The sequence below is a fragment of the Cibotium barometz genome, chromosome 1 (assembly GCF_041138505.1).
Source record: "Cibotium barometz isolate CiBa-2024 chromosome 1, ASM4113850v1, whole genome shotgun sequence".
NCBI lineage: Eukaryota > Viridiplantae > Streptophyta > Polypodiopsida > Cyatheales > Cibotiaceae > Cibotium > Cibotium barometz.
The window spans coordinates 6,590,011-6,604,708 of record NC_141046.1 but is presented as its reverse complement, the minus strand read 5'-3'; the positions used below and the strand labels follow the sequence as shown (position 1 = coordinate 6,604,708).

General features: G+C 40.8%; 1 protein-coding gene across 1 annotated transcript; it reads left to right on the top strand.

The window, feature by feature from the left end:
- The first annotated feature begins 847 nt into the window (after positions 1 to 847).
- On the top strand, positions 848 to 4,658 carry LOC147641556 (zinc finger CCCH domain-containing protein ZFN-like). The gene is made up of 7 exons (XM_086788733.1): positions 848 to 1,779; positions 1,947 to 2,101; positions 2,341 to 2,403; positions 2,579 to 2,698; positions 2,969 to 3,262; positions 3,527 to 3,865; positions 4,123 to 4,658. The coding sequence occupies exons 1-7, from the start codon at positions 1,632 to 1,634 to the stop codon at positions 4,369 to 4,371; spliced, it is 1,368 nt and encodes a 455-aa protein (XP_086644859.1). The 5' UTR covers positions 848 to 1,631; the 3' UTR covers positions 4,372 to 4,658.
- The last annotated feature ends 10,040 nt before the right edge of the window (positions 4,659 to 14,698 follow it).

Below are 14,698 nucleotides of genomic sequence, written 5' to 3'. Positions count from 1 at the left end.
TTGTGAAAATCCTTTACTCTCACATGTGTGTGTGTGTGTGTGTGTGTGTGAGAGAGAGAGAGAGAGAGAGAGAGAGAGAGAGAGAGAGAGAAAGAGAGGGAGAGAAATGAAATGAAACAAAATATATTGTCATCCCAGGAGGCCAAAAAATGGCCTAAGCAATACATCCCTTGTGAAGAGAGAGAGAGAGAGAGAGAGAGAGAGAGAGAGAGAGAGAGAGATCAACTTTGGGTGAAAGTTTGGAAAAGATGGTCACATACTGGTCTCATGATGGGGACCCGAGTTCGATGCCTGTGAGCTACACGACAGGGGTTGCTTGTGCAAGCCAATGCATGATTCCACCTTCACGACACAAAAGATGGTCACATACTCAGCAAAAACTCAAGCGAAATGCATGATCATGACAGACATTGGTCTCTTTTATGTGCCACCTTGGGCTAGCAAGATGAAGAGTGTATGAACCTCAAACTCATGTATGGTATCAAAGAAATGAGCTCGAGGAATACTCGGCTTAAGTGTAATTTCACTTTCTACTTCTTAAATTAAGAAAGAATGTTTGGAATTTTGATTTTTTGGAAAAAAATTAGTTATGATTTTTCAGATTTACTTGCTAATTAAGCTTTTTTAAAGCGAGGGTATTTCACCATTAGTACAAGATGGAGGGGGAGGCCCCAAAATTGTGTGGTCTATGTGTGCATTGAATTTGCCTTAGCGGAAAGGCAGCGACGTAAATTAGCAGAAATGTAGAGCGGAAAAGGTCATGTAGAGCTTATGTTCCATGTGTCAGCAAAAGGGGAAGGCCACGTGGAAGGAATGGTGGGCAAAAATCTGAGGGGCGAGTTGCGGTTGGCAATGATTGAACAGGAGGACGGCGGTATCGGCGAGTCGGCCCTGTCGGCAGGCGCGAGCCGTGGTTTCCTGGTTGCTATGACGCTGTCTGTCGTTCTGGTTTGGGGCCGTTGGTGGTTTCCCGGCAGTGGTTTCTTAGAAAATGGCTAATACTTTTGATTTTTGGTGTGGGATTTCTTACTGCGAATTCGTCGTCCTCTTCTTCTTCGCAGGTGCCCCCTTTCGTTCTCCCGAGCACTTTTGCGCTCCCGGGGTTTCTGCTGCTGCAGACCCTGGTTCTCTACCATAGCCAAGAGCTTTGCTCGCTTCGCACTAGATCGCGTGCCATTCCCATTCGCTAGTCTCTGCCATGGCCTCTCCAATTGTCTTTGCCTTATGGCTCTGTTCCTCTGCGTGCAGAGTCTGCTTCCACCATAGCCACTAGCTTCGCGTAAATCGCCCACATCGAATCTGACCCGCCTCTCCGACATTTTTTCATCACATTCCCTCTTTTCCCCTATTCTGTCGCTCCCCATAGCCTTTGCGATTGCCGTCCCGCTGTGGGTCGGGGCTCTCTGTGTGCTAGCTCCTCTTCCGCCATAGCCAGAAGCTCGGAGATTACTGACCATCTTGCTAATCAGCCCACGAATTCTGGTTCTCTTTCGCATTCCCCTCTTTCCCCGCAAATCATCACTGCCCAAATCAAGCAAAAGCTTATCTGACTGTGGGCATGGTGGGTCGGTTTGAATTTTCTCTCTAATCTATCGATGCCACTCACTTTGGCTGGCTAGTCTCCATGTCTTATGGAGTTCAGAAACCCTCAAAATCCCGCATTCTCCTCCATTGACTCTCGCAACCCAAGGACTTCAGATTCTCTCAGGAGGCATGCAGAATGGCCGCACACACAGCAGCATCAGGTCTCCTCTGGCGCCGGCCAGACTGGTGTGGAAGGTAAAACCCTCTTCTTCTTCCCCCTTTTTCTATCTACTCCAAAAAGTTCATTTTCTGGTGTTCTGTATCCTCCATTCATGCGATCTCATCATCACAGAAGGGGTTAAATATGCCAAACCTTTCATAGCTGTATCCCTCTGAATTGGGGTCGTGTTCTAATTGTGCAGAGGCAATGTGGCGGATGACCCTGCGGCCTCAGGAAAGCATGGGCTCCCCATACCCAGAGCGTCCGGATGAGCCTGATTGTGCTTACTACATGCGCACTGGTCTATGCGGGTTCGGTTCCAACTGCAAATTCAATCATCCACCCAACCGGAGGCTGGTAAGTATTCGACCTATGCCCATGCGGCTTACACACCTTTCTCTTAGATTAGAGGGACGAAGGTGCATCGTGTCTGTGGAAATACACATTGCTTCAGCTTGGTTTTTAGCATGGGTATGCTATCCGTGAGGGATGAACGTCCTATTATCAAGTCTTAAATAAACTTACTGCATTGCCAACTTGTGCTCATTTGCTCAACACCTTATTATTTCAAAATTCTAAGCTTCATGGGGTTGCAGGTGGCAACAGCAACACGGAGCAGAGGAGAATATCCTGAGCGGATTGGGCAACCGGAATGCCAAGTATGTAGCATCTTTTGTCATGCTTTTATGCTGTAATGTACATTTGCCTTGTTTTGATGCAATGCAGCACAACTGCTGTGCCCGTTTGTGTCTTCTTCTATGATGTCCATTCTCTGCTTTTGTAGCTTTATGTATGAAGATGAATGTAACCTACTCCCGAATTCTGCTTTTGCAGTATTATCTGAAAACAGGCACCTGCAAGTTTGGATCGACATGTAAATACCATCATCCACGAGAAAAAGCTGGACTAGCAGGAAGCGCCCAATTGAATGTTTTGAACTTCCCATTGCGCCCGGTACGCAGCTTGAAAATGTTGTAAAACCCATGCTTAATAGCCCTCTCTGGTTCAAAAACTCACTTCATCACTTGTGGGAGTTGAAGGGCAAAGTCATGGATTTAGCATGGTTTTTGGCCATATGTATATTCTCAAGCCTTGAAATATCAGTTACTCGCAGTCACAAAGAAGATGGACAGAAGAGCTGAGCCTTTTAGGTGGTTCAAATTATCGCAAGAATATGGCATATGTGGTTGTACTGATAAATGTTTGATAAATTTGTGTTGGCAGGGTGAAAAGGACTGTGCATACTACATGAGGACTGGGAACTGCAAGTATGGGGTGACTTGTAAATTCAATCACCCACAGCCAGTGGTGTCCATGCGAGGATCTCCCATGTTCCCGGGACTGCCTTCGGGTTCTGCTTCTGCCCCACAGCCATATCCAACAAGCTTGCCAGCTTGGCCCATGGCTAGACCCCCCTATTTACCACCTCCCAGTATTGCAGGCCCATCAAATTTTGCACCTTTACTCATGCCCCCTCCACAAGGTGGTGTTTCGATGCAAGCATGGAACCCATATCAAGTAAGTTTCTTGTGTTTCAAGGTGATTTTTAGGGTTTTAAAAGGTGCAAGTGGTGTAAGATGCCACGTTCTGTCATGTTTTTAGATGGATTTTCTTTCTTGTTCTAGTATGCTTGGGATGTAAATTGAAGGCATGCAATGTTGTTTTTCTGCCCATGGAAAAGCTTGCTATCTCATTCAACGCTGTGAGTGTCCTTCATTGCTACTGGGACAACGTTTGTGATGATATTCTGATGTAGTGATTGAAACTATGTTGCTTATGCAGGCCTCTCTTGGGACAATTCAAGAGGGACAACAACAAGCATTGTCTACAAGTTACATATATGGTGCTGCAGTACCATCTCAAGAGCCTGTGGGGATGGGCTTGTACCCTTCATTCATACCAGGGCATGGGACCATGAGGCTACCCACTCCTCCATCTCCCACAACATCTGGACCCAGTGAAACCCTTTACCCAGAGAGGCCAGGTCAGCCAGAATGCCAATACTACATGAAAACTGGAGAATGCAGATTTGGCTCACAGTGCAGGTTTCATCACCCCCGAGACGGAAGTGTTTCTACTCAAGGCAGTCGCTTAAATCCCATGGGTCTTCCCTTGAGGCCGGTATGATGTTCATGCTGTTGGATTTGATACTGTCTCTCAATTGCCTATTAACTGTCCAAAGTCGTGCACGTGATGTGTGCTAATATTGTATGCCCTTGGTCATTGAATAATTACTCAAGCTACAACGTTTGTGCTTAGTGGCTATGGAACACTTGCCACATCTTGATGTAGGATACGCATTGTGGCTTTTATTGAAGTGAATGGGTTTTGATAGTATGGAATTCTGATTGGATTTCTGTTCTCATCGGGTTAAACAGGGAGCCCCGCCATGCACTTTCTTCAGTCGGTTTGGCTTCTGCAAGTATGGGCAGACCTGCAGGTTTGATCATTCCCATATGCCAACTGGCTATGGTCCTTTGTTGGCCGATGTTCCTATGGCCCAGTACTCAATGGAGTCACATGCTTTGAATGCTCCTGCTGCTGAACCCCCTTTGGAATTGGAAGGGCCTTCTTCTTCAAGGGATTTTTTGGGAGGAGGGGGTGTTCCATCCGCAAGCATGCAATAACACAACATTCATGGTTCCATTTTGGAAACATTTATGTGCTCCTCCATAGCCTTTTTCCCTCGCAACATGCAAGGAGCTGCAAGCAATCATGAATGACCTGAGTCTGGTTGTTGTCATGGGCAAAGGTTCACCATGTGGCGATTTGGGCTTGGCCCTCTACATTCATCTGTGTCAGTGCTACATTGAACAACACAACCCATTGATTTTTTGGTTAAATTTTTTCATCTTTTTATGAATCATGTTCTTGACAATAGGGAAAAAAGAAAAAAAAAACACTTGATTACACTATATCTGGGGAAGGGGCATGTTGAGAACCAGAGAATGGAAGGTTATGTCTTTCTTGGATGATGTATTCAATGAGTGCGTGACTAGTTAAAAACACGTGGTACCAGCTTAGATCTGTTGTGTCTCCTTAAGTAGTAGAGATCTTGTAATGTGGTAGCCCATGGGCATGCATAAATCTAGCCTAGGTTATGTGTATGGGCCAAAGGCCATGGATATAGGAGGCCACACATGTATAGAGGCCAAAGAATAAGTGAATGTGAACAAGGGGCAAAGTAGGTAAGTGAACTATAACTTATAGTTATCTTTTTGATAATCAAATACTAATCACTTTCTTGCTCCAAGCAAGCTTTTATGGTGTTATCACGGGGAGTGAAACATGTGGTACTCCGTGTTCACGAGTGAAAATCCTAATCCCTCATCTTTAAGTGGTATGAAAGTTCTTGCAGTTGATCCTCTTTTCTTTCTTTCTAAAAAGCACTTTTTTTTTCATTTTTTAAAATTTCAAGTATTAACTTCCCAAGCTATGGCTTCTCTCTTGTAAAATTTTACCATAGAATCATTTTTGGAGCAATATGAGAGCATTTTGGAGCCTTTCTTGACATGTTTTGAGTCAATTTTTGCATTTTCAGTTTTTTCTCCAAATTTAAAAATTTCGTGCATCATTTTGGGCATATTTTCGTAAACCCTACCTTCATACATGCTTCTCTAAGTACTATGGGTCACCATTGAGCCATTTTTACTCTTTTAGCATTTTCTTGATGATTTGAAGCAACCTCTTCACCTCCTTTCTTCAAATGGCGATGAGGCCCCTCCTTGGTGGTGTCGGGAGCTTCATTTGACCTTCTACAAGTCTTTGGTAGGCTTACTTTGAAGCATTTGGGTCACATTCTTCAAGTTTATTTACTTTCTTGATGTCAAATCCTAGCTATGGGGGCTTCTTGCAAGAATGAGAAAAAGCTTCATAAATGCTTGGAAGTATGGAAAAGGTCTTTGCAAATCTTGTTCACCTGCTAGCTTTTGGCATAAACCCTAACGAAAGGGCTTGAATGTAAGCATTGTGAAGGGGTCTTCATGATTTGTTAGTAAGTTTTAGGAGCATTGACAACTGATTTTTAGTGGTTTTATGCTCAGGTAGTAAGGCAAGGCAACTATGCATTATCTAGTAAACAGGGTGGTGATGAGATAGAAATGAGCAGCTATTTGGATTGCAACATATGATCAATTCTACAAAAAGAGATGTATCAAGATCTAAAGATATATGGTATGTGGATTTTGGCACCTCTAACCACATGACCAGTCATGGTGAGTGGTTTAGAGACATGTAGAAAATGAAAAAACTAGGTTATGTAAAAGTGGGTGATGATATTACGTATCCCATTGCGCATGGTGGTAAAGTGCCATTGTCTATGCTGGATGACAAAATGAAGTACTTGTTGGCAGGTGTACTTCATGTTCCAAATATTATAAAGAACCTAGTTACTATTGGACATATGGTTAAGCAAGGTCTACAAGTGAGGTTTAATCCTCAAGGATGTTTTGTGGAAGACTTCAAGAATAGTGTTGCTTGGTTGCAAAGGGTGACATAAATGACAAGATGTTTACTTTGGATGTGAACATGCCTGAGGTGAAAGAATCCATGTTTGTGCATGGAATATGTGAGAGAGAAAATATTCTAGAGAGAGGTAATACAATTTGGAAATATTTTTGGAGAAGTATTTTCTTCTAGCCAATAGGAAGTGATCCCCTGAAACAAAATTTTAATCAGAAATTTCTAAGTTGCATTAGAATTGGATAGTGGGTGAACCAAGGAGTCCCCTAGTTCAAAGTTCTAAGTCTTATTAAAATATTTTGAATTTAAAAATATGATATCCTTATTCATTAAGGTTGGAAAATAAAAATAAAAGAAAAATAGAAAAATTTAGAATTATCCACAAGAAAATAATATAGAAAGGCTCACATGAGGTGAAGGTTCCTTAATTATGAGTTTTTAGATATTTTAGGAGACTTTTTTGAGGCTTTGTGACACCTCAGGAGAGGAAAAACCCTTGATGAGGTGCCTAGAAATCACATCAAAGGGGCATTTCTTTATTCAAAAATATCATAAAGTGGCTAGATATTTCATCTCTCATCTCTCCTCTTCCAAACTAGATCAAAAAGTGGGCAAAACTAGTCTAAAGGCTTGTCCAAATTGGATCAAAGTGAAGCTGGAAGCCTCTAGATCCCAGTTGGACTTGGTTAGTGGCCTCCCTCACCTATAAATAGACCCCTATTCCTTTGTTTTTTCATCTTAGAGCTAGTGTAATTTTCATTTTAGTGTATTATCAGCTTCCCTCTTCCTTGCCTCTCCATTGTGAAGCTTTGGTGCTTCACTAAACCTCTTCTTCTCTTGAAGATTACCCTTTTCTCTTGGTGGACAAGCCTCTTCCTTGAGGGCTACACAACTTTTGCAAAGTAAAGAATCAAGTACACCAATTGTAAGCCTAAACAATGAAGTTTATTCTCTCTTTTTTATGTTAATCTTCTTCCTAACCTCTCTCATGCTGGGGAAGCATTTTATTTTATGGCTTTCCTCTTAAAACCATGCTTTTCTTGATTTATGTTATTGTTTAGATGAATTAATGTTTATTTTTATGCATAAACTAATCTTTATATTAAAAGTGAAATTTTAACCATTCTCATAGAAAATGCGGGGAAGTTATGGCAAAATTTTATCATTAGAAAATGAAGATTTATGCATAATAAATTTTATTCTAAAAGTAGAATTTTGAGCATTTTTATTTCATAGAAAATGTGGGGAAGCTATGGTAAAATTTTATCATTAGAAAATGAAGGTTTATTCATAAATAAATTTTTATGCTAAAAGTAAAATTCTAAGCATTTTCAATTCATAGAAAATGCGGGGAGGCTATGGCAAATTCTTCATTAGAAAATGAATTTATGCATAATAAATTTTATGCTAAAAGTGGAGTTTTGAGCATTATTAATTTACTAGAAAAATAAAGAAGGTTATGCACAATTTTTCTAGATTCATTCAATTTATGAATTATGGAAATGATTATGAATATAATTCATTTAGATAAAAATGAATTAGTAGGTGTGCATAAGTATTTTGTGCTAAAAGAGGGATTTTCATGACATTTTATTTTGAAAAATATTGAGAAAAGAATAGAAATGCATCGAGAAAACATGGATAAATTTTAATCAGAAAGAGGAATCATGAACATATTTAACTTTTGGAAAATTGAAGTATACGTCTAGAGTCTGGAGAGATAGAATCTTAAGTACACTCTGAACGGAAAAAGGATTTCCCAAAAAATGATCAGAAACATGCTTAGTGGGATGAATGTTAATACTTGTGACTAACTTATTCCTAGATTCCTTGGAAAAGGATTCTAGAAGTCTTGAAAGGATCGAGGATCGAAAAGTGAACAAAAATTTAGACTTAATTGAATTGAGTCGAGAAAACGTTACCTGTAACTAAGCCAAGAAATGGCTGAGACTTAGAAAGTTCTGTCAGTATGAAAAGTAGAGTAACTGTACTCTTAACCTGGTTGATTATGGAACAAAAACTATGATAATTAGATCAAGGAAAGCTGATAGTCAAAACTGATTCGCTCAAAGCGAAAGGAGATCATCTTGTTTGTAGAAATTGGATTGATGCGTGGGATGTGTGGAGTGATGTGATTGATGTGATTGATGTGGATTGATGTGATTGATGTGGAGTGATGTGATTGATGTGGATTAATGTGGTTGATGTTGATTGATGTGTGGAATAATGTGGAGTGATGTGGATTGATGAGGATTGATGAGGATTGATGTAGATTGATGTGGATTGATGTGGTAGATGTGAGATGATGTGAATGAATGTGGTTGATGTGGATTGATGTGGTTGATGTGGGATGATGTGAATGAATGTGGTTGATGTGGGATGATGTGTGAATGAATGTGGGATGATGTGAATGAATGTGGAAATGATGTGGGATGATGTGAATGAATGTGGAAATGATGTTGGATGATGTGAATTGATGTGGTGTGATGTGAATTGATGTGGAATGATGTTGAATGATGTGGAATAATGTTGAATGATAAGGATGATGAAAAATGATGTGAAATAATGAGAAATGATGAGGAATGATGTTGAATGATGTGGAATAATGTCGAATGATAAGGATGATGAGAAATGATGTGAAATGATGGAATGATATGGAAAGATGGGAATCTTGCTTGGAGACTATATTTGCATGTGAAACCTGTTTTTTTAAAGATTGTTTTATGTCAAGAATGTTGGGAAATCATTTTGACTATCTATGGAATGAGGTTGTGGTGGGGACTTAAGTGGAAACTAATGCACAGCTGACGGAGAGTCAAAGAGAAGGACGTCTCGCGTGGCAAGGTCGGACCAGCCTCGGTTTGGTTAAAATGGTGAGCTTCCGATATGGTGGATGAGGGGCCAAGGAAACGGCCTATGAGTGAAGTGCTAGGTCATTTGTGAAAGAGCCTAGAGGGTGCTGACCATACGGTGCTCGGGGTCTACCCACGCGTGCGTCGAGGAAGAAAATGAGTTGGAGTTGTTTTCTTAACACAGGCTTGGATCTGTTGATTGGCCTTACTGGTCTTCAACGAATGAGTTCATGGATCTTTTTGATAAATGCATCTTGTTGGTTGATCTAGCTAATCTTCAATGGAGATTCCATATGAATTTTATGGAAAAATCTTTATTATACTCCTAGGTACTATGAGCTAGGAACTATTGAAAAGTCCCCTGAGTGAAGTACTAGGTGAGCCTAGAGGGCTTGACCAAGTGGTGAGCGTTCTGGTTGCCGATGATGCCATAGGTACACCAAGGAAGGAATGACTGGAAATTGGATTTGGAATGAGGTCGTGGGGACCTAAGTGGAAAAGTTGGAAATTGGACCCTGGAAATGGAATACTGAGCATTATGATGGAAACACTATGGTTTTATTGCAATTTTGCTTGGAAATAGTGAATCTAAGAAAAGGTAATTTCATATCAGGTGTGTAAGTGGTGTGTCTATTTAATTTTTGCATGAGAAGCCGGCTAGGGGGCCTGGGAACTCTTTTCCCTGGTACCCGAGACAAAATATAACCAATTTTTTATAATGGATCCTATCAATACGGTGGTTGGGGCCCATAGGATTGAGGTTGGATCAATGGATTCCTATAATAAAATTCAATTCTGTTCAAGTTACAATAGTTGAAGTAAGTCACAGGATAATCCTTGTTCTATGGAAAAGGATCAATGGCTCTACCTCTTTTGATGGGAAAAAAAGCGTCGGTCTCTATGAGGCAAGTGCAAGTTCTTCCTTTGATCCGCCGACCATGTGACTTGCAGGTTCGGTCAGAATACAAAGGATAGTTAAGGCTCTTGACTGCATTAGAAGATTTTTCTGGAGAAATCGCCTATGGTTTTTGGGCAAGGGAAGTTTTTTCCGGGTTCGATTTTGGAAAAACCGACGGATTAGTCTCTTGTCCAGACATTCGTGGGCGAGGCCCCGAGGGGGAAGCTCTTCTTCGCATGTGAGAGGTTGCTACTTCCGTTGCTAGCTCTGCACAGTTTGATGCACAGAGAGGGCAATGATATCACAAGAAAAAAGGAAGCGACGAGGGATCTTAATCAATCAAAATCAAGGAGATCTCAAGCCACCAATAGCAGTAAGCAACATTGAGCTACCAACCACTACCCTAACCTAAATCATATGTTTTAAAGGCCACCAAATGAGTAGGCTAAAAATCATTTGTTATGTGTATCTACCTGACCACCTGAGAGTAGCCAGTTGAACACCCAGGAGGGGTAATCATCATTGTAACTCATACCCAACCACAGGAGAAAATGCAGTTGAGCACCTAGGGGGGGTAATGATTGTTGTAACTCACACCTGACCATCTCTTAAAGTAACCTTTGAGCTAGAGATTAACCAAGCCAAAGGGCCTTTGAGTTACCCAACCAAGTTAGAAATGAGGGGGGGTGATGACATGTTGTAAACCTCGCATCCGACCACCTTGAGTAGCCCAAAGATTTGGCACCAAGGGGGGGTGTTAAGAAATGTGGTGCCAAAGAGCACAAGGAAAAGGTAGGGAGTGAGTTGAGTAGCCAAGAAAGTACAAAGCATAGCATGAAACCACATGAGCAAAGGGATATATCCCACATTGATGTACAAGCCCAAGGGTGTACCTCCTCATATAAAAGGGGGACATTTTAAGCAATGAAATCATATCACTTGCACATATCTCAAGCCTCTTTTATGAGTACAAGTCTTAATCTTGTAACCTAATTGTGCTTGAGTCTATTGCACTTACTCATCAGTATGAGCACACTTAGATTACATCCACCTTAGATTAATTTACTCTAATCAAATTAGATTAGTATAAGATTAGCACTAATCATATTGCTTATGTACACGATGTTCATGATTCTCAACAAAAACCAGCCCAAGCAAGGACTACACAGGTAATACCTCTGATAGTCAAGACACAACTGGTGACATTACATATGCATCTAAGAGGGAACTAGGCGTGAAAATCCTAGAACAATGTGTACTCACCCAAGACTAGAAGCACGACATAACACCAATAGAAAATTTTATAGATTTTTTGACTTCCCAATTGTACAGTGTTACTACCACTCAACAATGTGTGACTAATGCTCTATTGATAATGTTACAGATGGCATCCTCAGAAAACTTCAACCTAGAGTTTGAAGGAAACCCAGTCGTAACTCAAGCCAGTGCCATGGGGTGTCCAGCCACAAAGAATAAGAGATCACCATTACGTACCAAGTTGACATACTTTGGCTCGTATGCATAGGACTTAAAGGGGTTGATGGTCTAGATAGATTTCCAAACAGATCAATGGAGAGACGGAAGACTCTCTCACTTGTAGCATGAGTAGTATGATCCGTGTGTAGCTCAATCCAATGGGATTTGCATCCCTTTCGGAGCTAGGGATTCAACCCGTACCGGTGCACAAAAGCTTATCCACGATGGAGAAAATGCTATGAACACCACTACCTTGACATAGACTTTACACACACAAGCTCAATCTTGCCATTGCTCATTCACTCATCATCCCACTCATTCATGCATCCAATACAAGAAGAAAGCTAAGCTAATGCATACACAAGCTCAAAGCATACTTCATTCTCAAGCTCTTACTTCCCTAGCATGCACACAAACCTTGAAGCTTAATGGAACTTGAATTAAACATGCATTCTCATTCACTACTCAAGCAATGCCTTGTCCATGGATAAGCTACAAGCTATGGAGAAGCTTAAGCTTGAATCCACTACCACACAAAGCCTAATAGAGAATCCACAAGCATCAACAAAGAAGCATGCACACTAGAGAATAGAGATGAGAAGAGAGAAAAACATCATCTCATTGCATTGAATAGAAGAGCATTGATCATACAATAGTGTAGATGGGGAGAGAGAAGAGCTTGCACCTCTATGAACAAGAGGGAGAGCTAGTCTCAAGAGAGCTCAAGCATGAGTGTAGCCCAATGTGTCCATAAGCTCTCAAATGAGCCACTTTTTATACTAAAAGTCCTAAAACTCACAAAACTTCCCATGTGGGATTATTCTCAAGCCCACTCCCACACTCATCTAAAACTTGGAACTCTTTACAAGAGCCCTAAATAAGAATGTCAAGTCTCTTGTTTTCCTGCTTCCATCTTTGTGTTGCATCCTTGCATTGATTACCACTCGTCATGCAACACTCCCCCCTTCCTATTTTACGCACGTCCTCGAGCGCGTAGATGCCAAGGAAGAGTAGCATCTCCAATGTGTACCTGCAAGCAAAATGATAGGTAGTTTGTGTGTTCCTTAAAAAAAAAAAGAAGCAAAAGTTGATAGACAATAACAAAACAAGAAATTTTACTGAATAAGACATGGCAATAAACGTCCAATTAGCTGGAGGAAGGAAACATTGAAGCAGTGTAGAGATTGAATAGGTTTGTTCAAGCCTTAATAATTACTACCTACAGCAGCTAACTAAAGGAAAGATGTTTTATGCCAAATGTATTGTTCTTTTCCTAGAAGGCAAAAGACAATAGTTAATCAAGGGACTATCAAGTAGTATACCTAGCCTATGCTAAGTCAAAGATGTCGGTTCAACGCTAATAAATCTAACATAATTATGTATTGGCAGACTCTTGATATTGCTTAGTGTTAAGGTTTAATATTTTAAGCACAACGGCGACCATCCTGGATTAGACAAGCATTTCTCTTGGTACCTTTCTGTCCCTTTTTTTCTTTCTTTCTTTCTTTCTTTTTGGACAGGGCTTTCTTCAAGAGTATGTTTGTGCACCCGCGGTATGGCTATTCCTTGCTACACAAGGCATTGGTCTGGGAAAGGTATAGACCTCCCTCGCCTACCATGAATAACAAGGCAATAGGCCACAAACATATACACTTTTCTTTTATTTTATCATGCCAATTTTTTTGTTATGGAAGGTTTATTAGATTGTCCCTAAGCAATGTCCTAGTAAGGGCAAAATATCCACTGACGGTCCTATGATTAATTTAGTCTCTTTGTCCTAGGTCTGGAACTCTACCTTTATCATAAAACACTAATTACTTTGTATTGCTAAACGAGTAAAAACAATTACGATTAAACTTACACTAATCAAGTCTAAAGCTACTAAAATGCTATCCCTACTCTAGACCAAAGGAGATGCATATTGCCATGCTTAGTAAAGTGAAATTTGTAAACAATCAAGCAACAAGAAAAATACAGAAAACACTAGAGATTGGCATGAGTTCACCTGTTTTTGTTAAAGCGCTGGTTGGTGAAGAATTGTTTGCACTTGATTGTATGACTGTCAGTTGTGGTACTGAAGCGGAAGATGTAGTTTGGTGCTTGTATCTGTTTTATTCCGACAAAACAAACTAAACAGAAAGAAAATTAAAAGGACAAAAAATAAAAAACATTGGTGCTAAACACCGCGGATTTGGCCTAGGGAAAAAACGCAATGGGAAAAAGTGCCCTGGCTTCTAGTTCTTATTAAGAGAGTACCAGTGCTAGTCTTGCACTGGGGGTGGAATTTGATTAGGGAAAGAATAGAACGCCGACGACATACCAAATAGTTGGAGTTGTAGGAAGAACACTCTTTCCTTGTAGTCAGGGAGTCTACTTGTGTAGGAGCCTGATTGAAAGTTGTCGGCTTTGTAAGACAAACTTTGACATTGCTTGTGTTTTGAGGAATAGACTCTGAACTTGATTCGGTTGCAATGTCCTCCTTCAGATGTGTTGCCTCTAAGATAGAAGTGGGTAAAGGTACCCACTTGCCTTTTTCTTCCCATGTCAGTTTGGAGTATCCCTTCTTGTTCGAGACCTTCTGATGATGTCCGATTGATGTGTCAGCTTGTGTTTCCACCTGGACTCTTTTAGGCTTGGTAAGGCGTGGTTTCCAGTATTGATGTGGTTTCTGTAAGTGAGGTGGTATTGACTGTTTTTGTTCTTGAGTAGATTCAGGAACATAATTATGTTTTGCTGCAGTAGTCCCTGCATTCTTTTTTGGTAGCCACAAGGTAGTAGCACCCTCGTAGTAGCCTTGTGCTTGCAGAACCTTCTTTGGGATCCACCGTTGTTGAGTGGTCTTGTTGGAGGTGAAACTGTTGGCTTTGGTGAACCTCCTCTTCAGCTTTGTATTCCTTGGATGTTCCTTGGCAGCATTAGGTCTTGCCTTGCGAGCTGCTTTAGGTAACCAGATTTGAATTCTAAGTGCTTCCCCCCTTCCGTAGCCTTGTGCATATAAGAGAGATGTTGGCACATGCCATCCTTGAGTTTTGTCATTGTCATTATTTACCCAAATCATTGGATCTTTTGAGGTTGTCTCTATCACAGTAGTGATGGTCTCCACCTTTTGAAAAGATGGGAGTGCCAAAGCACTTGATTCAGATACCATATCTCTTAGCAATAATGATTTGTTTGCTTCATACCTAGGGGTTTCTTGAGGTTCCTCTGCATAGATTGGTCTTAGCATTCTTATGGGAATAATGTCATACCCATCTGGATCACAGAACT